This window comes from Clarias gariepinus, chromosome 2 (assembly GCF_024256425.1).
Source record: "Clarias gariepinus isolate MV-2021 ecotype Netherlands chromosome 2, CGAR_prim_01v2, whole genome shotgun sequence".
Classification (NCBI taxonomy): Eukaryota; Metazoa; Chordata; class Actinopteri; order Siluriformes; family Clariidae; genus Clarias; species Clarias gariepinus.
The window spans coordinates 43262291-43288129 of NC_071101.1; the positions used below are offsets into that span (position 1 = coordinate 43262291).

General features: G+C 38.6%; 1 protein-coding gene across 1 annotated transcript in view; it reads right to left on the minus strand.

Moving 5' to 3' along the window:
- Window positions 1–16769, minus strand: part of LOC128515110 (exostosin-1) — a 169909-nt gene extending 153140 nt beyond the window's left edge. The window contains exon 1 of the mRNA XM_053489143.1: window positions 15786–16769. Coding sequence (XP_053345118.1) covers window positions 15786–16699 — 914 coding nt within the window. The 5' untranslated portion in view covers window positions 16700–16769. The remainder of the gene's footprint in view (window positions 1–15785) is intronic.
- Window positions 16770–25839: the final 9070 nt, after the last annotated feature.

Sequence of the window (25839 nt, forward strand, 5' to 3'; positions counted from 1 at the left end):
AAAAATCCTGAAGGAGAATGTGAATGTGAAAAATGATGTTTTTCACACCACTGTAGATATACTTCCAGGTTCTGGGATTGAATCTCAAAGAGCGTTAAATAGAAAGCTATTGTGCTATGTAAGATGTACATACAGTCACTTGTTCCGCACACCAAGTAGTGCTCTTCATTAGGGGTTGTAGAGGCATTAGGGATTCAGCCTTGTGTTAGGCAGTAGTTAGCTTTGTAGCTTGAATTAGCCCCAAACGGAACAACACTGAGGGTTCAGAGACAATCTCTGATTCAGAGAAAAAAAAAAAACATCTCTCAAACTTTAACATAGGGAGGAGCCCAAAAATTTATACACACTTTAACAGTTGCTATCTATGCCCTTTTTTAAAAACTCTAATTGAATTATGTGTAGTATTATGTTTCTGCTTCTTCTTATGATCTCAGTAGTCGTAGAGTTGTTGATGCTATCATGTGACTCTTGGAAAAGAGGCATATATTTTTCAGGTGGAAGTGTGTATCCATTTTTTGTGCCCCGCTGTATATGTAGGCTAAGTAAATATTATGTATGTCTAATATACAGCATTTTTGCAAATACTGATATGACAATGTTTTTGTAAAAAGCTGCTAATCCACTAAACAATCGATGCACATGTCATATACAATTCTCATAGTAGCTTTTTGTCCATTACTTCTTTTCCACCTTTGAAGAACACAGGACTGATAGAAATGTGCTTTTGTGGCCGGAATGTCTTGAAGCTTCATCCTTTAAATTACACAGTGAGAGGGGATATAGGAGTGATCAAATGTGACCAGCTCCACTTCAACCTGCTGCATTGTATTCTTTGCTAGCTTAGTTCCAGCAGTAAATGTGAAACTTAAAAAAAAAAAAAAGTCAACAGCTTGCCAATATGCATTTAGGCAAATAGGCAAAAACTTTGACTAGGTTTTGCTTTCTGAAGTCTAAGTGGTTAGAAGTCAGTGATTAGTGTTGTTTAGTACCAGTTGCAACTTACAGGATTGTAGTAGTAATGCAATTAATCTTCTACATTACTGAATACGGTTCTGTAGTTACGATGTACAAAGGGACTTGTGTGATGGGATCTTTCACAGAATAATGTGTAATCTTTGATGTGGGTTTTCCTGTAAGTGTAATAAAGTAAAGCTGTAACTGTCAAGTTCCTCTGTGACCTGGCAAAGGTTGCTTCTCAAAGGTTCATAAAACTGAAAGACATTTACAGAAGACTTCAAGCACAGTATGGTGATGAGACTTTTAGCTGCAGTAAAACATTTGAACGGTACAAACGTTTTAAAGAAGATGATGACGATTGTGGCCGAGTTGGCTCGGAGCCCACTGCGTTCAATAAATGGAGCACCTGATCCTTGAAAAGCAACTTGCAGAAGAGACACATCTGTCTGTAAGAACTTTACACACAATCCTGCTCCAACAGCCTTGTACATAATAGAAACACAGCTGGTGAAGCAGGCAGTCCGATCATAGCCCTGGTAGACTAGAAATCGTTCTACCTTGATGGTGTCCAAGCACTAGTGAAACACTGGGATAAGTGCATAAGTGTAGCAGGAGATTATATAAAGAAATTTACTTTCATAAATGTGTTCTGTTATTCTGCTCCATGAAAAGGCCCATTTTGACTTAAAAATCCCTAGTAGGTATGATATCATTGGAAGTAATGGGCAGAACAGGCATGATTGTTTTTTGCTTTGTATGAGATAGTTAGATAGATACTGTAGAAACGTTAAACATTTATCAAGGCAAAATATACAATTCAAATCAAATCAACCATCTATAACTACAGTATGATTCATGGTTCAACTTGTCAGAAGGTTTAAATCCTGGCCACCCCAAAACTACCCTATTCAGTACCTAAGCAAGATCCTTTCCTTTTAACTGCTTTCCTTAGATTCAATTTGAATAAAAACATCACTGAATGTTAACTTTATAAGAATATCACGCTTGTATTTGATTTTATTAAAGTGATAGATTTGCTTAAAAGGTGAGCAAAACATAAAGGTTCGAGTCTTTCTCGAATCTAAAACCCTTCAAATATTCAGGCGATGTTGTCAGTAAAATCTCTTGACCCTTGAGCTACCGTACACGTGTGAGCCACAGAGCGGTGAGAGCCCTGGCATGCCGGAGTGCACAGCTTACTCAATAAAAACAGCCCTGTATCAAACGAGTACCTTCATCCATCCATTCCTCCCTCTAGCTATCACTCAATCACTCTATTGCTTTTCTCACTCCATCACTGTATTATTGAATCCATATTCAGGTCCCGGAGAGGGTCGCGCTCCGAGGCGGTACCGTCGAATAAATCAATCCTTTTTTCTCTCTCTCACACTCTCACTGCTTTTCTCCTCCTTTTTTCTCCGGCACAAAATAGAAAGCACAACTAAAGACATCTTAATGTTTTTTTTTTTCCCAGTAAAATTTAAATGAAGGAAATTCATACATGATGTGGAAAAACAGAAGTAGGAGTACCTCAGGGTCGTATTATAGAGCCAAGGCCAGAGTGTAGCTTTTCCTGATTTGCTCATAAATAGAGCCAGAGCACAATCTGGGCAATCACACACCTTACAAAGTGATTCACTGCTGAGAGTTTAGAGGCCAACACGGCTCCACCTTCGACGCTGATTTCACCTCATACATTTTCGAACATGTCTCATAATAAGAGGTCGCTGCCTCAACATCGCGGCGTACTCAGGGTGTTAGGGTTTGAAACTTTCTCAGGGTGATAGCCTAGTCTGAATATATCACAGTAATCAAGTGGAAGGAAATGATTATGATTATGAAGTATTTATGCATAAGTCTCTTTGCATTTTAACTTTTTAGAGATATGCAAGCGATTTTCCAACACAAACTCAGTGATGGTATTTGCACATGTCCTACTGTATCCAGCTGCATGCTACTACAATGGTTGATTTATGAATGAAGTAAACAAGTCAGAGGTGTCGATTTCACTCAAATAACGATGAAAAATATGAGCAAACCAGTGTAAAAGCGCTTTTTAAGTTAAGTGCATTTAGAAGTAGAAGTGCAATGTTAAGACTTTGCTTACATGCTGACAGGTCCTCTGAAGGTCAAATGAAATGAAAGTAAAGAAAAATAAAATGAAGTCTGTCTCCGGCTGATCGATGGCGAGTCATGGTAAATATCAGCTGCGATGTAATGAATGCAGAGCTCATTCTGGCCGGTTCACGTTTCCAGCCAGAAAATTTGCAGAAAGTCGGAATTGATGTTGCAGTAAATCAAGTTTTTTTTTTTTCTTTTTGGTTAAAATGAATGCCCGGCTCCTGAAAGCAGACAGCCTACGCAGCTGGAGATATATCAAACTGAAACGTGGTGACGCTTCCAAATGCTTACCACGCTTCTTCTGGATGCTTTTTCATAATTAGGGTTAGTGGAAACAATTAATTTGGCCATGGTTATAGATCTGTATTATGTCTTGTGTGGCTCATGGCTCTAAATTGATTTCTGCTGCCAGTTTATTTTTCTTTTCTTTAAACAATCCCACCACATACTAACGAACGCACCTGATCTCCAGTCAGACACAGCCATCCTGAATTTAGACTAAGAATTTGTCTTGGAATCTGATTAAACTGAGGTCTGTTAAAAAAATCTGGTGTCCAAGCACCCATAATGAACTTGGAATCATGGGCTGTGTGAAAAGAACTAAACAAACATTCCATGACGTTACCCTTAGGTTTCCTGAAGAGCAGTTTTGAAGCTCAACTGTGGGAGCACTGTTTGTCACCATTTTGGCAGGGCTGTCGCCATCTAAAGCTTTGCTAATCCATAAATGGGAAGAACAAAGCTTGGCTTTTGGTTGGAACACGCCTACATATTACACTTGCCAAAAGCTAGCTTACTTAGCTTTTATCTTAGCTAAAATACTAAGGTGGCTAAGATATATCATGTTATATTATATTACAATACTGTACATTGCATCTTGCCATTTCAACTCCTACATTTTTGTGGTAAGTTAAACTACAAAAATTCCACTTAGACGGTTAGCTAAAATGCAGTAGGGGTTTAAAACCTGCCAATCAAATCAGTCTTGCCCTTAATTATGTCATGAATAGGAAATCTAGCAATGGAGACCAAACCCTTTTTTTTTGTACCAGGCTGTAAATGTGTTTTATTTCTGTTGTACAGTTGGACATTTTAACATGTTAGCTAAAATGGGGATTGACTCACTTTTGGAGCCAGATCTCCTAGTGGACATTTAAGGTAATACATGTTTTGGCACTTCCACACTGGACTCATTTTGGCCCTAATATACAGTTGTAATTAACGAGGAATAAACACTAATTTTATGCAAAAAATGTTGCCAAATTACAGCATCAACCCCTTACTCCACCCTATTATTTTTTATTTTTTTTGACTAGGTAAATTTGTGTGTATTGTTTGAACGCTGACACTGGAGACTCCGTCCGCAAAGTCACCAGATTAACAATCATATTTTGTTTTTTAAATTCATTTTATTATTAGGTTAAGCTCTTACGGTACAACCCTCTTGTTAATGGACCGTTATTACAGAAATCATAATGTATTAGAATAAGTGCTTTAATATAATTATGTAATTAGAAGCTGCATTATTGTTAGAGCTGCTGTTATAGAAAATTAATCAACACCTTCTGAACAATCGGGTTTGAGAATTTAATAACGCTGTCATATAAATCATCATAAAAGATGATAATGTGTGTGTGTTTGCAGGAGTGAGAGAGAAGGGTGGGGTTCGACAGGTGGATGGATATTAAATGACAGTGTGAACAGAATGGAAGGGTTATTCAGGCGGATGTCACCTTTCATAAACACAGCCATAAAAATGACTGACCTGCCAGATGCAGTCACAAATCAAAGCTGTGACCTTGTTTGCTTGACGCTACATAGACACGGAGCTCACACACACACACACACATGCACACACTTTACATCTATTTTATGCACAACCAGGCATCCAAAGTCAGATTTCCATGTATCGCATATATCACCAATGCTAAGAAAAAGTATGCACACGAAATCAAGACTCCATCTAGACAATAATCTCGGCTTCTCCTTAAATGCCTTTTTATCTTCCCGGTTTGTTTGCACCAATTTGCAATGTTCTAGCAACATCCAGTAATTTCCATAACCGTAGCTGTCCTCAGCTGCATGTCAGTTACTGATTTGCAAAGATTCGTCCTAGAGCAAGCCAGTCACGGCTTCGCTTCATTCTGCACAAAACACCTATCTGAGAAATACGAACACACATCTGTGCCACTGTGGATCCGTAATCATTAAAGGCACGGACAGTTATAAACCGGCTGAGAGAAGGAGAAATGATAATGTACCACGGTAGCGGTGCAAAATCAGGAAAAGATCATTTAAAAATACTTGTAGATACAATAGATCTATGATTTGTGTTACTAACCCGTCTGCAAAAACATTGCATTAAAAAATAAACGTAAAAACATATATAATATATATATATATATAAAAAAACAGAGAAAATACAATAAAATTTCTAAACACTTATATAGTGTATATTTTACTTATATATATATATATTACTACTAATATCATCATTGAAGTCAATTTTAACAGGTTAAGTTACCCCGCCCGCATTTGTAAGTAAGAATAATTATGTCTACGTTCGTAGGTGACCCCGCCCACATTTACGGGTAAGAATAATTATGTCTACGCTCGTAGGTAACCCCGCCCACATTTACGGGTAAGAATAATTATGTCTACGTTCGTAGGTAACCCCGCCCACATTTACGGGTAAGAATAATTATGTCTACATTTGTAGGTAACCCCGCCCACATTTACAGGTAACAACACCCACTTTTAAAGATAGGAATAAGTCTGGTACAAATAAGCCTTATAGGTAACACATTTAGAGATAAAAATGTCTGTCTACACTTACAGGTAATCCCGCCCACATTTACAAATAGGAATGCATTCGTCTACATTTATTGGCAACCCCGCCCACATTTTCGGGTAAGACTAGGTCTGCCTAAATGTATATGTAACTCCGCCCGCATTTACAAGTAGGAATAAGTCTCTCTACATTCATAGATAACCCCGCCCACATTTACAGGTAAAAATATCTGTCTACACTTACAGGTAACCCCGCCCACATTTAAAGGTAAGAATAAGTCTCTCTTCATTTATAGGTAACCCCGCCCACATTTACAAGTAGGAATAAGTCTCTCTTTATTTATAGGTAACCCCGCCCACATTAACAGGTAAAAATGTCTGTCTACACTTACAGGTAACCCTCCTAAATCTACAGATAAGAAAACGTCTCTCTACATTTATTGGTAACCCCATCCAGATTTACAGATAATATATAAAAATAAGTCTGCCTACATTTTAAGGTAACCATGCCCACATCAGACAAGTAGTGGACTTCCCACATTTGCACGTCCACCTACCTAAATTTGTACTTATGCAAAGGCCAGCCTACAGTACACTTAAAGACAAGTGTACACCCACCAAGGATTATAAGTAGGCCGGCCCACATTTATTGACTAAACGTATCCCTACCCAGATTAATAAGTAAGCTGCTCTCCGGCTGTGTAATATTCATGGTATCTCACTCTGAAAGCATCAAAAAAATTTTAAGGATGGTTTGGAGTAAATGTTTTTGTCTGGAAAGACCCTATACAGTACATGTCTGCCATAGCTGTCTCCATGCTTTAGACCAATTTAGAATGGACTGCAGGAGTTTCTAAAGGAAGGAGTTAACATAAGCTAAGCGATAAAATGGCCATAATCCTAACAGTTAAACAATTCCAAAACAGGACAAAAGGAATAGAGAATAAATTGACTATTCTCTCCAGCGCTCCGTAGTAACATACAGCACCCGGAACAAATGAAACGTGGCCTTTTTATCGATGCTAACTCTGCAAGACTTGTTTCCTCCGAGCCGAGAGCATAAATATGAAACCTGCTTATCTTCGGCTGAAAACGAACACATCCTGCATTCATCGCCAGTGGCAACACAACTCAAGTACAAGGTGGAAATATCAGAGGCAACCCCATGATTTATTCATATTGGAGATCAATAATGCCACAAGCAGATCATTCCTGCATTCCCCCCGTCTCCTCTGGATGTCATCAATCTTAGCTGACCAGCAGCGTTTGTATATTGCGTTTCTGGCTAAAGAAAGAAAGAAGGCAACTAGAGAGGCTTTAGACCTAGAAAGAATGTGATATAATGCTGAAACTCCCTGCTTTCAACCCAGAGAGTAAAGCTAGATTCGGGTCGAAATTGTGTTTTTGACGTTTGGTACTGAATTTTAACTTGACTATGGTTGAAAAGAAGAAGAAGAACAGGAAGAAGAAGGAGAAAAAATATGTTTATATAAACATCGGTTTGATTGATACTGTGTCTTCAAGCATTTATGTACTTCTCCCCATCTCTAACGTACGTGTGAAATAAATATATGCCGAATAGATGCATGCATGGTGTCATTGTGCTTACTATGGCACTGCCAAATTCCGTGTACGCATACACATTCACACACACACACACACAAGTATACACAGTCCCTCCTGTGGAGTAATGTGTTAGCTGAAATGTCAATCAAGCCCAGGAGGCCACCTGCTGCAGACTGTCTAATGTGTCATTCCAGACATTTACATAAAACAATAATAATATTCGCTCATTATACTGGCCCGTGTGTGTGTGTGTGTGTGTGTGCATGTGTGCATGAATGCGCATGTCACTGTGTGCTGGATTGACGGAGAGGAACGAAGAGGAAACAGACTGAGACGGAGACAGTGTGTATGCATTTGGTGTCAGAGTGTGTGTGTGTGTGTGTGTGTATGCTGTAAGGTCATACACGAGCAGGCAAGTTATTAGTGCAGAACTCAGCTGTATACACCTACACGCACACATACACACACAGCAATGTTAAACTACCACAGTATGCAGTCTGGTGAAAATAAAAGTGGGATTATGATTGGCATGACTGAATTTAATAACCATAAATTTAACAGCACACAAACACATTTCTGACTAAATCAAAAGACATACAATGTATTTGCTTGGATGTGAATCAGCCAGTGTGTGTGATATTGATTGTGATTTATGGTTTAAAGAATAAGGATTAACGGCGTAATCTCACACAATAAAAGACAGGAAAATGAGCCCTTTCGTTCCATTCCTGGTTTAAGGGGATTAGGAGACGGTGTGAAGTCGGGAGCTGTTCGCTAGCAGTGCCGATTTTGAACCACATCGGCATGAACTGGCTGTCTGTCTGTTATCATTAATAAAGAAGGTTTCTTATTTGGCGCTGGCGTTAAAGAGAAAAATGTCAGATTTTACCTCTATTCAGGAGATGAAATGATAGAGTGATCTAAGAACAGCTTTTATCCTGGCTGGGAAATCCAAGCATAGTGCGCGTGACCTGAGGGTTAAGGGCAAGCCTGGGTTAGCGCTGGTCTGCTGATTACGCTGTGGTGAGCTGAACATGCTTCTCAATATTATTAAAGGACGCAAGGATGAAATGCATGTTGCGGACATGCTGCGATGTTAGGAAGTCGTCAGTGACAGAAGGACGTGATGGAGCAGAGTAAATATGCTACCGCAATGAAATTAAAAGATCTATTCTTCTTAGACCCTATACCAGTTTGATTGTTATTACACTATTTTGTTGTGTCCAAAAATCCATTTAAAGTCACATTTCTAGTTGTGAAACCAGCTGCTTCCAGGTATCACTTCAGATATAGTCGCTATAAATAGTCGCTTTTATCCTATTTATTAAATGGTAAGGTACAAGAATACAAGAACAAGAAACAGCAAGCTATCCCTCAGGTCATCTTTTGAAGGTTTTTAAAACTCAAGCCTCCTTAATTAAACCTTCGTGGAGAAAAAAAAAAATTACTAATTACTTGGTGAAGGCTCCTTAAAAGAAGGTTTCGTTAGTCTGAGGCTTGAAATTCATCCTGAAGATGTCTGGGGTCTTAACATTTTTTACTGCTTTATTGGGTTTTGAGGACATCCCTTTAGACCTCTACAGTAAAGCCCAATCCCAATTCTACCCCTTACCCCTACACTTAGCCCTACCCCTCCGTTTGGCGCGTTCACGTGAAGGGGTAGGGGTGTCTCATTTCTCTTTTGGTTGGAGGGGTAGGGGTAAGGGGAAGGGCCAGATAGCCCTCCAAACGAAGATTTTTCGGGACCTCACTTCAAACGAAGGGCTAACGAAATTTTCAAGATGGCCGCTCACTCGAGCAAGCAGACCCGTAAATGTAACTAATTTTTGCCATTAATAAGGATTTTTATGACAAGTTTTCATTATATGTATATTAATTTTAGTCTTGTGTTTGTGTTTATGGTGATGTTTTGTAAAAAAAACGTTTGCAAAAAAACCGCTAAAGTTTGCTAGCGGATAGCACCGATTGCGCAATATTACAAAAATATATTTTTATGTCATATACACTTTACTGCATGCTACAAACAAATATGAAAGTTCAGTAGCTTTTGATAACGCATTGTTTGTTTTGCTTACGGCCATACTGTATGTGTACATGTAAATGAACGGATACGTATGATGACGTATAACAGTGTTGTAGTGGTGTCCCATTTCTTAGGGGAAATATTTTAATCCTTCCCCTTTCCACTTCGTTTCAAGGGACAAGGGGAAGGGGCGAGGGGTAGGGGAAGGGGTAGAAAATAGAATTGGGATTGGGCTTAAGTCTGTCCTGCTGTTCTATCTCTGCCTGCTCTTTGTTAATTTAGCTGGAGATATAATTATAATTATATATTATATTATATTTATACTATAATTACTGTATACCTAAAGATTAATTTCTTTGTCAAGTAAAACCACATTTTTTCCCATCCATGACTTACATTATGTAGCGTTTCTGAGAAAGCCAACCAACACCTTCTGACCACACAGATTTGAGAATGCAGCAGATCTGTGGTACATACAGTACGCTGGGGTAATGGCATAGTCGGTATGTTAGTGCTGCGGCCTTGCACCTCCAGGGTCGAGATTTTCAGTCATACCTTTGCATGTTATCTCCGTGCTTTCCTCCAGGTACTCCAGTTTCCTCCCACAACCCAAAGACATCCAGATTAGACTAATTGGTGTCTCCAAATTTCCAGTAGTGTGCTTGTGCCCTGTGACCCATGACGTACACTGCCTAGTGTCCTGAATCCCCTATGATAGCCTCCGGGTCTCCTGTACCCCCCTCCTGTACCCTGTACAGGATAAATGGGACTGTATATAGAATGAGCAAGTGATAGTTTTGTTTACTTTTTTTCGAGCCTTTTCACCTGTTGTCTAGCGAACAGACTTGTGTGATCACTTCAGCCTGCCTACAAATTCTACCAAAATAAGGATCCATAGCCGACAGCTGTCTACTGATACCTTCCAGATGGGACAGGCTTCATCTCAGCGGTAAAGAAAAGAAAAAGGAAAGAAAGAAAGACAAACACACCCCAGGCTGTCTCGGCCTGAGGAGAATGCTGAATGACTATTCCACATGTATCGAGAACTGTGTTTTATCCTCTACTATATACGCTACAACTGTAAACATGGACCAAATTAGAAACTAGTATGACGGAATATATCGCCGATGACAGATCCAAACTCGACTGAAGACCATTATTTCCAGGCCAGTAAACACACTGTGGCAGAGTGAAGGTGGTGTTTCTCCTCATGGCTCCTCATTACGGCGGTTTAAAGTGTGACTCCCACTGACACCTTACACTGTTACTGAACACATCACAGCAGGTGGGCCTGTTCCAATCTCATCCTGTCACACACTCCCTCACGTCTCTCTCTGCTGCTCAACTGTTGCTCCGTTACCAACCCTCCTCTTTGTCCCTTTTACTCTGAAAAAGCCAACATAAACTGTGTGTTTTTGTTTACCGTAATCGTCCCTGCGATGAGATGATATAATCGAGCGTAAACATCCATGAAGGGATTATAATACACACATTTGCTGGGATGGAATTACTTTCGTACAGGTGCAAACTGTACTTTAAAATCTGATGTGGCATGGTGGAAGAAAGTGGTTCAAAAGTGCAGCTTATAAAATGGCATTAGTTGACAAATCGGTTTAAAAAATGGTTTTGCGCAGATTAAGGCACTTGGTATAAAAGTGTACTAGAATTGAAATGTATTGGCTGTACTTGGGATGACTGCAGCTTTAATGAAGTCCTGTCTGATTTGTTTAATTACTTTGATGTAAGCAAAATGAATGTCCAGTGTTCCTTATGATGTGAGCATTATAAGAAGGGTTGCCAGATCAGCATGGCAAAAACAAATCTCAGGATGAATCTATTTTAAATCCCTAAATGCAAAGAATTAAGTTGAGATAGAATCCTGGGGTAACTTACTTAACCTACAGGCTCTCTTTTGTGACTTGATTTCCATTCAGATGTTGTTTTTTCCTTCGTCCTATACTTTTTTCATCAAACTCAGTGATCGTTTCAGTCCTTTAGGCATAAGTGATGCTCAGTTACCTCATATTAAAAATAAATAAATAAATAAAAAGATCAGATATTAAACCCTTCCTAATCTGAGAATTGAAAAGGGAATGCTTCTTGTGTACTTCTTGTAGACTGAAGTAAATTTGTTGCATCATGCACAGATAATTTATATATATATATAAAAAAATACAGCCTGCTAGAAATTCAGCCCTCCTGTGGTCTTTGAGATTTGAGATCTTCATCACTGAGGAGATGTGTAAAAAAAAATGCACCTGCTTATAAACCAATCCGATCTGAACAGGGCTAAAAATGTAGATACGTATGCCAAACTGATCTAAGGGCTTCTTAATGGTCTCGCACCTCCATCTTGGGTTTGTGTGTTTGAGTTTGGATAATTTTCCTGTAGTTGTTGAGTTTTCTCTGAGCACCGTCCGAAGACATTTTCTGTCAGTGAGTGTGTGCATCCAATGAGTGAGTGTGTGCATGTTTGTGCCCTGTGATAAACTGGCATCCCATCCAGGGTGCACCCTGACTAGTACTCTAGTCTAGTCTCTGACTAGAGTTTAGTTGCATAGACTCCAGGCCTTTTCTCTCCCTCTGAAGGAGTGTCAGTGCTTTGTAACAGTCCAGAATTTTTCCACCATGGGAAAGTCTTTAGGAAACCACTGTGGTGTAAAAGAAATGAAACACCTTGGGGCAGTAATGTTAACGCTGCTTAATCACACTGCCCTATTGTTATGTATTTTTTCCTATAACAGCTTGATGCATAGGGTTTTATTTGTTAAATACCTGAGAGCTTTGGGAGAACTTAAGAACTCGGTGTATTTTATTTAAAGAATTCCTGAATACATACAGTAGAAATGAAATAAAAAAAAACTATTTACTATTATACGCTTTTAAAGATTGCTCTAACATGAACATATTAATAACCATTTATCTGTTTCAGTTTTATATCTTTAAATGAACTGACCCTAGACTGAAAAAAAACATACATTCCATTAATCACAAACTAATTAATGCACTTTCTCACCTGCTTCTACTTCTTGCATTTTGTCATACCATACCTCTATTACAGCATCGCTCTCCATCCCTTCATCTCTCTTCCTCTTTCTCTGCATGTGCCTCCCTCTCCCTCTCTTTCGCTCTGTGATGAATCTGCAGGTCGTGAACGTCTCTAATTTACAGTCAGCCGATACATCTTATCAGCAGGGTTCCCTTTTCTGTCTCCTTCCTTCATCCTTCCATCCGTCTCTCCTTCCTTCTCCCGCAGGCGTAAATGAACAGGAAACCGACAAAGACATCTGACAGCATTCTGAATCGGGCCTCTCATTGACTCGGAGTCGCTCGATAATGAAATCAAGCATCGACTGTGTGTGAGTGAGAGAGGGAAAAAGAGTGTGTGTGTGTGTGTGTGTGCCATGCCCAGTCTGGGCTGTCGTAGCAGAATTATGCTAGGCTCATTTTTAATCCACCCCGGCACAGCGGGAATGGGGTGTGTGTGTGTGTGTGTGTGTGTGTGTGTGTGTGTTTAAGGAATGCTCTCTTCCTCTGGCTCTGAGCTCCTACTTAATTTAACAGAGCGCCAATTATTGACCGCACCGCCACTTTGAAATCCTTTCCAATTTATTTAAACTGTAAGTGCATGCTAGCCAAGACCTCAGGCTTTAATTTGCAGCCAAGCGGATCATATATTACTCCACTTAAACTACAGATGAGTATTCCCCTATTAGGGCACGCTTATAGCTCTCTAATACAAAACGAGGGTTATTTATGTGTTTTATTGTCCAGGGCATGGAGCAAGAAAACTCTGTCTTAATTGAAATGATCACATGATGACGACTCTATTAGCCCATTGTCTAAGAGCATCGGTCAATCAGTTCACACATTTCAGAACTTTATGTTCAAGCAAAAATGTTTAGTTTTTTTTGCACATGAAACATTTTACGTTTTTTTTTTTTATATATGTGTTTTGCCTGACTTATGCATAAATGTAGCACAATCCTAGAGTAGCCTAGAGTACGGCCTGCACAAAAAGACAGTGCTGGGGTAAAGAGGGCATTAAGCAGAGAGCCTCTCAAAACAATATGCCACCACCACCCCACTTCACTGCAGGAACAGCCAAGCGATTTGTGTCAATGCCAAAAAGTTCATCAGACCAGAGTAATTTTTTCCACGTACTTTCCAAGACTTTTGGCAATTGTCATGTCATAGGGTACTTCCATAAAACCTAGCTTCCTGGACTGCCAAGGATCTGGTTATTCTGCAAAGCTGCGGCTCTCTCCAGTTTCTTTTGGGTTAACTCTGACAATTTGTTGCTTCTCTGACTAATAGAATGTGTGTTGAAGAGGGACTGATTCAGTTATGTCTTGCAATTATCTTGTGTGGCAAATCATTAATCACCACATTGAGACTTGAGATCTATGTTTGCATCTGTGGTGGAAAAATCTTGCAGTTACCCTTTTATCCTATCTATCTATCTATCTATCTATCTATAGTAATACTAACTCCTCCTTACTAACTAACCACGCTAACCCCAAACCTTTAAGCCTTCCAGGTGGAAAGTTTCAGTTGTACCATAATTCTTTCAAACTCCATCCTGATGCTTCTTCTTGGATGTTTTCCCTGACAAAGACTTTACACTATATTAAGATTATGGACAGTTGAATTGCACATACTTGAGTTCATATTTATGTCATTATATCTCTAAGCAGTTGAGGTTTTAGAGCTTTGCTCAAGAGCCCAAGAATGACATACTGTTGGTGCTGAGGTCCAAGCAGGTCACCTTCTGAGCAGCAGTCCAATGCCCTGTCGCTTGTGTGAGTTGTAACACTACAAAAGTTGATAAGTTATACCAGGTTAATAATACACAATTCATAGTGATATACACTGGCAAAAGTTTATGAACATTTTTGTTGGAATGGGGTTCAGGTAAAACAGGTCACAAAAAGTACGGGTAACAAATATGCAGTAAACTCTCTTTTTAATATCTTGTGATGCTTAAATAGGTATTGTGAGGTGAATCTTGGCTTACAGTAACTACAACAGATTTCCCTGCCCCTCATGAATAAAACAGTAATAAGATATATCTGGTATCTGCACATCAGCACACCAGGAACCTGGGAGGTAAGATAATCGCATTTAGGCTCCTTTGACAAGAACAGGTATTTCGATAACACAACATAGAGATGCACTCATAACAAGGCATTAACCAGAAATTATGTGCATAAACCTTAAAGTAAACTGTCTGTGTTTGGAGCACAGCACAAATTCACCTCAGGATGGATCCAGAACCAGCGGCAACAGTTTTCCTTGCACTAACACTCCTTAGGGAACTGATCAAGAACATTGGTTGTTGTTTCTGCCTAATGATAGCATGCTTCAGCTTTTTCCTTTTTCCAATAGACTATTTTTTTTTCTTGGTAGCTAGTCACAAAGGGTTTTAGGTAGAACTCCTTTAGGAAGCTTGATGATCTAAACAATACTGTATATTAAGGGAAAAAAAAGAGTAAAATTTTGTTTCCACACAAGATTACGGAATAATCAGTATGAATTCATGTGCTTACAGTACATTTTATACCTTTTTTCATCTATAACACAGGTCTCGTTTTTTTTTTTTTTTTTTTTTTTTGGTGGGGTGCATTCTCTCTGGTTTGGGAAAGTACTTTTCCTATAATGTAAAAGAATCAATAATGTTGAAATACACACTCTGTAACAAAGCACAAATGAGAAACATGCAATTTGAAGTGCCCAGGACAATGACGACCAACTCTTCCCATGGGGCAGTAAAAGTGAACGTACTGTACCATTCCAGTCATCTGCAATGGATTACTGTGACAGATTATGGTACTCGTTGTTTAGTGCCGACTGTATGTATGTTTGAGAAAATGTGCTTTGTAAGGTGCAACTAAAACAATGTGTCTCAATTCAGCTTTAATCCTGATACACAATGTTGAAACGCTCTCACCCAGTCACCCAAGGACAGAAAGCACTAAAAGAGCCTCACAAAAAATGGCGAAATTGAACAAGAGGTACATATGTTGCCTAAATTGATGCATCTCTTGTTACCACGACATACATATAATTCGCTGATCACATGTTCCACCTTAAAGTTCCCTGCCCCTCATGACTTTCAGTGATGCAACACTCATTACGCTGCAAGGTCTTTTTTCTCCATGACAGCACAGGATTCATTTCATTTTAATAAACAGCTGCTTCGGATTTGTCAAGACAAGGACTGCAAACATTTATTTGCCATGTAGTGTGACACCCGGGTATTGAAACCACATCGACCTAGGTAAGTAGGCTTGGACCAGAAGCAAGGTGATAAAAGTAATAGACTTACTTTGAGTATTCTTCATTGTCCTGGTCACACCTGGCGTCTTTGTGCTTCTCCCAGTCTTTCCCGTGCTTGCAGGTGGTCAACAAAATCATATCTTCCCCATTATGTATGTGATACAAAGCGTTCCTGGTTTCTGAACCAATTCCAGTAAGGTACCTCTTCCCCTTGAACACCAGAAGGTATTTCCTTGCAGGTGGGACATTGTTGGATGTCAAATAACCTTTTTCCCCTCCTTTCTGGGGGTGGTCTTTGGAAAAAAGAGGTATTGAAACGTCAAAATGGCGCCTGAAGTTCTGCACGTCAATGCTGGCCTTGGCCAACATGGCCTGCCCTACATCAAATCCCAAATCCTCAGCATAGTCAGGCCACGTCCCAGAGTACAGGTTAAAGATCAGGTGGTTCCTGCCATCGTTCCACAGTGGAAGGTTCTGGATCTGAGTTCTAACATCCTGCACATATTGAGGCGAGAGCTTGTCTCGGTCCAGCGTGTCTACACTGAGCACAAAAAGGCACGCCTCACTTGGATCGCTGGTAAAGAACTGCGAGTCCTCGATGGCTGCCAGGACTTTCCGGTAATTTTCGGAAATTCCTGTGACCGTGCTTGTACCTGGTGGGTACAGGTAGACACGGAAGGCACCCTGGCACCGGCCGAAGTCAAAGCATGTGTCCATGCGACAACGCCGGCTCTTGTACATGTTGCTTTGGATCTCGCGCCGCAGAAGCACCAGCGGTCCGTACTCTTCTGGTTCTGCTTCCTCCAGATACACGTATGGGTGCTGAGTATCTTGAAGAAGGGCGTGAAAGTGCGGCTCTGCACTGCGCGTCTGGAGCTCGGTGGTGTGTAGAGTGCAGATGTAGGCGAGCAGCATGGCGCAAGCTGCCGCCAACGCTAGCACGTAGCGCTTCTTGGCCTGCATGTGGACTGGCACGGAGAAGCTCAACGCGCCACGAAGACTCTCATATTGGCGCTAGAGCATAGCGGCAGCGTATGGGCCGCTGTGAGCAGATACACACACACACACACACAATCACACAGATTAGCCAAAAAACAGATTACGTATTGTGTTAGTAAGATGATCCACATGCATTATTCTAAATCCTGAGGTGATTTAATTTTAATTATTCTGTTTGTAACACTTTGAAACATGGACAAATGTACAGCAAATATCCCTGTGATGAATTATTATCTGTTGTGCTGGAATACATAAAGTACTTTTTATGATTTAGTTTGACACATCATTAGTGATTTCCCCTTCCTTTTGATCAAATGTTTTTATATTTTTTTTAAATAATAAAAAGGATAAAGCAACAAAATATGAGCCCATGCGTGAAATAAACCTGCAAGGTGTCATATCCTGTTTGCAATCGAGAAGTGACAGAGCAGCAAAGGTGATGGAAATTGCATGAAGCGATGTGTGAAATTCTTTGAAAGTGCAAAGAAAGTTGGGAGGAAGCGGCGACAAAGGCGGCGCACCTGTTTGAGCGCACGTGACGTTAACCAACCTTCAGCTTCGGTCAAGAAGATCCATGCATCATTTAAAGCAAGATGGAGCATTTTCTTCATGGAGTCAGTCAGACTGATATTTTAGACATGAAATATGATTCCCTGAAGGAGAAACGTGGTGAGCCGAACTCGAGACACGTTCCCAAGACATTGTTTTTTTTTTCCTCCCCTTTAAAATGGATTTAACATCAGTTAAGCGGATATCTCTTTGCCTCTGCTTTGAATGTTCACGTGCTGAGGATCATCCTGATATTAATCCTGAAACCGGGTTTTTTTTAAAAGCACATCTAATCCCATGCTTTATAAACTGTTTCTGTCGTCATTCCTGTCTTTTTCTTCTTCACAGATTTGGACTCTTACCTGGTTTGTAACAGCATAAAACATACATGAATAAACTACATTCATCAGTACTTTAAAAATAATCATTTTAATGAAATAACATTTTAAGGCTTTAAAATCAAAGTCAGTTTCAGTCAAAGCGACGACAATCTGGTGAACCCTGACATCCTGACAGGATAATAAAACTTCATTTAGCTCTGAGGTAAAACTTTCTTCCTTTCTCTCTTAATTTTTTTTCCCGCCAAGATTTCTGTCAGATCCAGCGCCTCCGCGCGCTCCTCCGCCGTCTCGCGCGCGCGTCCCCCTACTTCAGACAGAAAGTTTGTTTAACGGCGCAGACACACCGAGCATCCCGCGCGCCTCAGGGACCGAGCGCGCGCGCGGTCCGGTCTTAATCCAACAACAACAACAACAACAGCAATAACAACCAAAATACACAAGTGACATGAAATGGCGTTAAAACCGCTTCATCCTTTTGCGACACGGAGTAATCTTTAGCAACCCGTTTCCACGGTGATCGCCTCAGTGACATGCGCGCGCGGATGAAACCGAATCAGACTCTGAGCGCGAGCAAACCTGCCTCAGCATCATCTGAGGGGAGAGGAGCTGTGGCGCGCCAATCGGGTGAAACTAGCGCTGTTATGGAAAGCCAAACGGATCAAAATGTCATCAAAAAATGATATTTATTAGGGTTTTTTTTTTAAAGGCTGTTAAAAAAAGATGTGGATCTTCATGTTAATTTAAACAACTTCTGTTAAATTGAACTTTCACCTGCACAACACACATGATGTTATTTCTATCTGTTATCACCCAGATGAGGATGGGTTCCCTGATTGAGTCTGGTTCCTCTCAAGGTTTCTTCCTATTGCCATCTCAGGGAGTTTTTCCTTGCCACCGTCGCCGTCACCCTTGGCTCGCTCATCAGAGACACTTCATTCATCATTCATTCATCTTATTATTATCTTACTTTTAAATATTTTATTTTGTAAAAAATTCTTTCATTTTTGTGAAGCTGCTTTGAGACAATGACCATTGTTAAAAGCGCTATATAAATAAAATTGAATTGAATTGAATTAAAACCTGACATCCTGACAGGATAATAAAACATCATTTAGCAACGAGTAAAAATTAGCTTTGCTTTTTTTCCCAAAAAGATTCTGCCAGATCCAGTGGTTCCACATGCTTTTCTACCGCCTCACATGCGTTCCCCACTTCAGACAAAGTTTGTCCAAGTGATCCAGACCCCCTCTGCCCTCCTAACCTGTCTGACTGACCGGTGCCCCACTTCTGGTTGGAGATTTTGTGGCATGGAAGCCCCGTGTGGTCGGCTTAGGATGACTGGGGACGGTTCTAGTCCACCGTGTGATGCAGACAGCTGTTCTCTGAGTACTTATGACTGCAGTCGCTCAATACGTTAGGGCTGGAATTTCCTACAGTTTTTTTTTTTTTTTTTTTTTAAACCTGAGCCTCCAATGATGAAACTAGAGACTCCATAATAATTTAATCACGTCTTCTGTTATATTGAACTTCCAGCTGCCTAACACACAATAAAACAATTTCTGCTATTTGTTTTGGCCCATAGTTTGCATGTTCTCTGTGCTTGGTGGCTTTCCTCCAGGTACTCAGAGTTCCTGCCACAGTCTTAGAGTTTTTGGCTTTAGTTAAAGGCCAACCCCTTAAGTAATTGCCACAGAAATGATGGGTTTATGATTAGTTTACTTAAACATTTTTTTTATGTAAATATCAATTACACATTTTTTTTTTTTACCTAGTTAAATATGGGGATGTTATGAATGATGTCTTAATACATAAATTCTTTGCATTGGCAAAATTAACTGTTACTTGAAGTATCTGTTATCTGAAAGTTTTAATTTATTTAATAATAAATTTATTAGTTTTATGTATTTTAATAACCTTATGTTTTTAAAAAAAAAGGGGTAGGTATTTGCTAATTTAATTCATAGACAGTGCTGTTCAATTCGTAAACATGAGTATCAGAGGGTCTAAATTAATTTTCTGTAACAGCAATTGTGCTGGCTGTAAGGAAAAAGCAGAGGTGTATGTTAATGTGCTCTTTTTATAAATTGTTCATTAATAAAAACACACATCAACATCATCAATAAAAACACAGAGTACATAGTATTCAAGAATAATAATGCCCAGTTTATAATTGTTTTTACAAATAGAAACAACGACAACAACAACAATAATAATAATAATAATATGAACACTTTGTAGAATAAGAAATTCATGAAAATGGAGATTTTTTTTGGAACAAATAAAAGCGAATAATTGCTAAAATGTAAGTTATACCAAGAACTAAGTGTTTTTTTGGATATTCTACAAAATGAAATATAACTGTTTATGAATAGATGTAAGCATAATATATTATTTAAAAATATATAAATGGAATAAAACATAATAGAATGTGGTGTTAAAAAGCAAGAAATAATGGGTTGTAACAATAACACTGCTCTCTATTCGCCATGAGGAGAAGATTATTTTTCTTGCATTTTTTCTCATTTTTCTAAATATTTTTCTCAATAATTCTAAAATTATTGTTTTAGTAAAAAAACAAGTTCTTACTCAATTGTACAGAATTGATTATTTGCCTGGTTTTAACTCATGTTATTTGATCTTTTCTTACCTGTAATTCTGAGTATGCGAAGGACAATTAAACTGAATTATTTATTTATTTATTTATTTATTTATTGTTGGCTACTTATACACAGCACTGCTCTGCCCTTGGCATTTTTTTTTAACGTGACCAAACTAATAATTTCATCTTCATTATTTATAAATACAACACATAATAATGATTATTATTTTAAGACAATCTTCAGTGCTGCATTAATATTTAGACAGTTTCCTGTAAAATTCGTTTAACATTCTAAAAGATCCAAAGCTGCATTCGTAATATCATAATCTAGGATAGAATGTAACACGATCGGTGTGACTGCTGTGATCTGGGAGCTAATGATGCCATCTAGAGGTTTTTCATGTAACCATGTGTACGGTAAAGGAAAAAAAAATCCTCTGTCTGTGGAGTAGCAAGTCTTTATCTATCCTATTGATTAGTGCATACGGCTTTGTTAATTATCGCTATAATTACAGACTGCCAATCAAAGTTATTGAACATCTGTAGTTTCTTGTGTTTTATTACAGCTGATTTATTCCTTGTATCAGATGACGCTCTGAGGTGTAGAATGAGTAAAACAGTAAATATTAAAACAGTGCTTTAACCAAGACCTAAATTATGCAAATTTATGATATATCATAGCGGTTCAGTGGTTAGAAGGTTTTGCCTTACCTCCAGGTTAAGGCCTCAAATTTTACCTCAGGTCTGTGAGTGCTTTGGAGGTTGCCTTTAGGTACTCTGTTTTGTAGGCTGATTGGTTTTTCAAAATTGTCCATAGCGAATAATTTAGCATGCGAGTGTGTGCTTGTACCCTGTGATGAGGAAAGGTGTAACAGGCATTAGGTCCGGAAGGTCTCAGGTTTAAACCCCACCCTTACCATGTTGCCCATCTTAGGCCCTTGAGCAAGGCCCTTAACCCTCAATTGCTCAGATGTACAGTATAATGGAAGTAAAGATAAAAATGTAAGTTGTTCTGAAAAAGAGTTTGCCAAATGCCATGAATGTAAATATAATGGATATGTTGACAGCAATCTAATATGTCTCTGTCTTGTGCCCTAAGTTCCCTGGGATAGGCTCCAGGCTCCCTGCACATGATAAACACAATGGGCAATACAGTTTACTGCAATATAAATTCAACTGTATTAAATTGACAGGGTTACTGTATGTGATGAAGTGGAGCCACTTGTACCAGCACATCTCAATTTTTTTTTTTTAACAATCTACCTTCCAAATAATCAACACATCATACATTTTTTCCAATTTTAGTTGCATTTAATGATGTGGAACAATTTATTCCCTGGGATTACTTCATTTATAGGAGCTATAAACAGGTTACTATCTCACCAAGTTAATTAAAGAGAGAGAGAGAGAGAGAGAGAGAGAGAGAGAGAGAAAAGCACACTTACAAAAAGATCACAGCTTGTACTGTTAGTGGAAATGCATTACTGTAAATTCATTACTCAGTTAATTAACCCTCTGATGAATCAGAACTAAGCACTGCGGTATAAATGGTAGTATCGATTTATTTAAATTCCCTATTAATTGTTTGCACTCTGCTGCCAACAATGATAAATGTTAAGGAAAAGAAAATGTTTGAGTGAGAAAGTCTAATTCAGAGTTGCGTGAATAGCCTGAACGAGCAGTGCGTAATGGTATCTGTGCGTGTCTGTGTGTGTTGGAGTGTAAATCTCATTTTCTTCCCATTCCTCTTTTCTGTTGGTTCATTAGGCACGTAGCGGCTGTCCTTTGCTAGCGGCTATGCTAACAGCATATTCCAGCACCTCGGTGCAAATGGGGAAAGTTGCTCACGCGCTAATGACCGAAGCACTTCTTGACCTTGCAGGGAAACAGGACATAATGTTCATTTCACTCTTTCTGAAAATGTGTGACACTTTTTTTTTCCTCTGAAGCGCTAAATTAATCCAGGCGCTAGGCATCAGACACTAAGCTGAATTTATTCATGAGTGAAGAGTTCACCCTTGCATGAGGACTGTGCTGTCCGAGTAGAAGGGATGGTGTAACTTTAGCTTTCCTGTCAATCAGAATGACGCTAGTTAATCAGAGTTATACTGTACTGTATGTAAGCTTACTGTATGTTTGCAGAAAAAAATAGATGGCGCTAGATTAGCTTAAAATATGCCAGTTTGAAGCTCTCATGTGATACTGAAAGAATGAGCAATAATTGTGTATCTGTGGGAGGGAATGCTGTTGTGATAAAAATCAGCACAGCTTTGATGTAGTCATGGGCACGAGGGTATACCTCAAGTGGGGAAGGCATTGCAGCAGTGCTGATATTTAGCACAACAGCACGACCTTGAGTGTGATATTGCTTTTATATCACAAACTGCATTTATGCATAGATTATGCATATTATGAATAGATTATGATTTATTTCTTTATTTAAGCAGTTATTTTGCTACGCCAACACATATCCATTCATGACTGGCAGAACTAACTCTAATTAGCTTTATCGCCATAAATAAAAAAACATGGATCGTTCAGAGGCAATTTAAAATGACTTAAAAGCAGTTATTAAGGGGTGCAGTCAAAGTGTTTGATTAAGATGTATCTTCTTGCTAAATGTGCCTTTGTGACTGGTTTTGAATGTTTGTTTTGGCAGGCAGCTGCTCCCTCCTCATTACTGCGGACTGAACAGACCTACACTCACCCATGCCGTGAGCGAGAGTTAGTGTACATAACGGTGATTAGAATACCTGGGATGTGGAGTGATACAGTACATATAGTTAAACATCGCAATGGTGCAATATCCATTAAAACCAATCGTCGTCTGCCTCTCGTCCAATCAGAAGGCTTGGTTTATTAGATTTTTTTTTTTAGATTAGATTCAACTTTATTGTCATTGTGCAGAGCACATGTACAGAGCCAATCAAATGCAGTTTTATTGATCTGAACTACAGTATACTGTTGTATAATGCTAAATAAAACTGCCATCATTTACTTCATACACTTCTACGTTACTATTTGATTATTCATTTACAGCCATGCCATTAAAATTTCTTTTTCTAAAATAAAACATCTGTATGTGTCTAATTCCTTATACAACCACTACAATAGATTTGTTTAAAAAGTAATAGTAAGCAGAGCAAAGAACATAAGTCTGGACCTATTAGTTAAGGAATTAAGAAAATCAATGTTATTCCATTAACAGCTTTAGAAACGTACAGAAAAAACAGGTTAATAGTAAATTTTAAATTTATAAATTCAACCCCAATGGGTTGACAGTGGCTAGAAAAACTCCCTGAAAACTCATGAGGAAGAAACCTTATGAAAGAATCAGACTCAAAAGAAAACCGATGAACATCTGGGTGACTCCAGATAGTGTCATTAGTAAATATTATTCTTCAATAATGATGCACTATACAGTATAGCCAACAAGTGCTTATGAACTTCTGAGCAGTTTATTCATATGACCACCAGAGATGTTTAAGTTGTGACTGTTGACTTGAACACACTAACTTTCTTTACAGAATCATTCAGCATTATCCAATCGCAAACAGACATTTAAAAGCAATCGGGCGTCTTCTTACTTCCTATTTTAACTGATACAGCAGCCAACTTCACTTCATCACTCTGCAGTCTATGGCACTACGTGAAGCTCTGGCGTCTACATACGACTCATTCACTCTCCATTAGAGTGAAATGAGGTGCTGAGGGATGAGGACGTCCGAGCTGCCAGTTCTCGGTCTTTAGTAAATCCGTTAAACTGCAACGCTGTCTCGCTTGCTTACACACGCTGCTCGGTCGTGTCATGGAAAAGATGACACGGGGGGTGTTTGGACAGCGCGTCGTCGTCTCCTGTCGGATTTTCCGCTGGACGAGTAGCAGCAATTAGAGCGGAGTTAGGAAGAGCAGATGGGCCGAGTTTGGTGCTGTCAGTCGTACGTGTTGAGAGCGAGCAGACGCTGTAGACAGTTTCAGTATGTTATAGAAGAGAAAAAAAAAAGAAATCTCACAGCACTCTTGTGTGATAATATTTGTAATGAGATAAAGACTTTAAATCTTGTGGGCTGATTAGATATGGCTCAGATGCCTATATGTTTGTGAAGTTGGTTTTAATTGACTTACTTTAATTGTAATGTTAATAGATAAAGAAAAAACACTTGGTCTTGTATGGGAAATTAATCAACATTAGTGTAATTGGATCAAGTTATCTCTCTTAATCTCCTAATCTCCAACCATTACAAACACTGACACTGAAGACCTCTTTCATATTTTTGAAATACTGTATAATATTTAACATTATATTGGTTCTAGTTTTTACACTTGCGTCTAAAAAGTTTCACCCTTGTGTAAAAAAAAAGAGCTCTGCAAAAGCATTTTGTCACTTCATTATTAAAGCAAACTTCATATATTAATCTACATAATATGTCAACAGTTTGAGAGCTTAATGCGCATTCAGAATCTTCAAACGTCGGAGGGCGTAGTGCTCAAGCTGGCACTCCTTGACCTCACGTGGTCCGATTTCTTTCTTTATCTCCTGGTGCATTATATTTTTAAACCCAGCAGAGGATGCAAGCAGGCCGGTCAGCATGACTGAAATCAGACATCAAAGTAGATGAACATGCTCCCGCTGTTCTTTTCCTGATTACTACCTGTTCACACACGGCAGGGCATTAGTGTGGGCTTCCCCTGTATCGCAGAACCCTGCTGCACACACACCTGTTTCGGGGACAATGACAGCAAGCAAGAGAGACTAGAAGATGCAGAGAGAAAGAAAAGATGCCAAAGGACAGAGCATGAGAGAAAGAGAGAGAGAGAGAGAGAGAGAGAGAGAGAGAGATTGTAGGTTTTTTTAAATCATTGTGCTTGCTGTATTTAATTTCTTTTTTAAGTATTAGATCAAAGCAAGTCATTAGTAAATCAATATTTGCACATTCTAACTGTAGAAACAACAATTTGGGCTTTTTATTTAAACTGAAGACCTTTAAAGTAATATTAACTAATAACTATTGAAGTATTGTAACTAAATATTAAAAGTAGCTGAAGTATGTTAATGGATGATATTTATTTATCCTACTGTAATAATTCTAATTAGAGATTTCAATTTATCTATTTTCCCTAAAAATCTGATCTGATAAAATGTCTTATCTTACATGCCAAAAGCATTTAATCAGAATATTTTTCTATGTTTTATATGCTTTTGTCATCTGTTTTATTTTGAGTTATTTTATGCAAATTTGTATGTAAAATTTATTTCTCATCTCTATTTTATTAGATTTTTATCAATGTTCTATGTTTAATCATTTTCACAATTTTTCTTTTTAATATTGTGAATCACTTAAATTTAATTTTTTATTAAAATGTTATTTGTCACATATACAACCATATACAGTACAGTACAGTACATGCAGTGAAATGTTTGAACAGCTGCCCTTGACCTAAAAAATTAAACATATTAAATTCGAGTATTTTAAATAAACAATATGAAATAAGAATATAATAACAAAATAATAAAAAAAACAGAATAGTGAAGAAAATACTCAAATAAGGAATATAAAACATACAATACAGTAAGAATATAATGATAATAAAAAATTCAGTATAAAAACATTTAA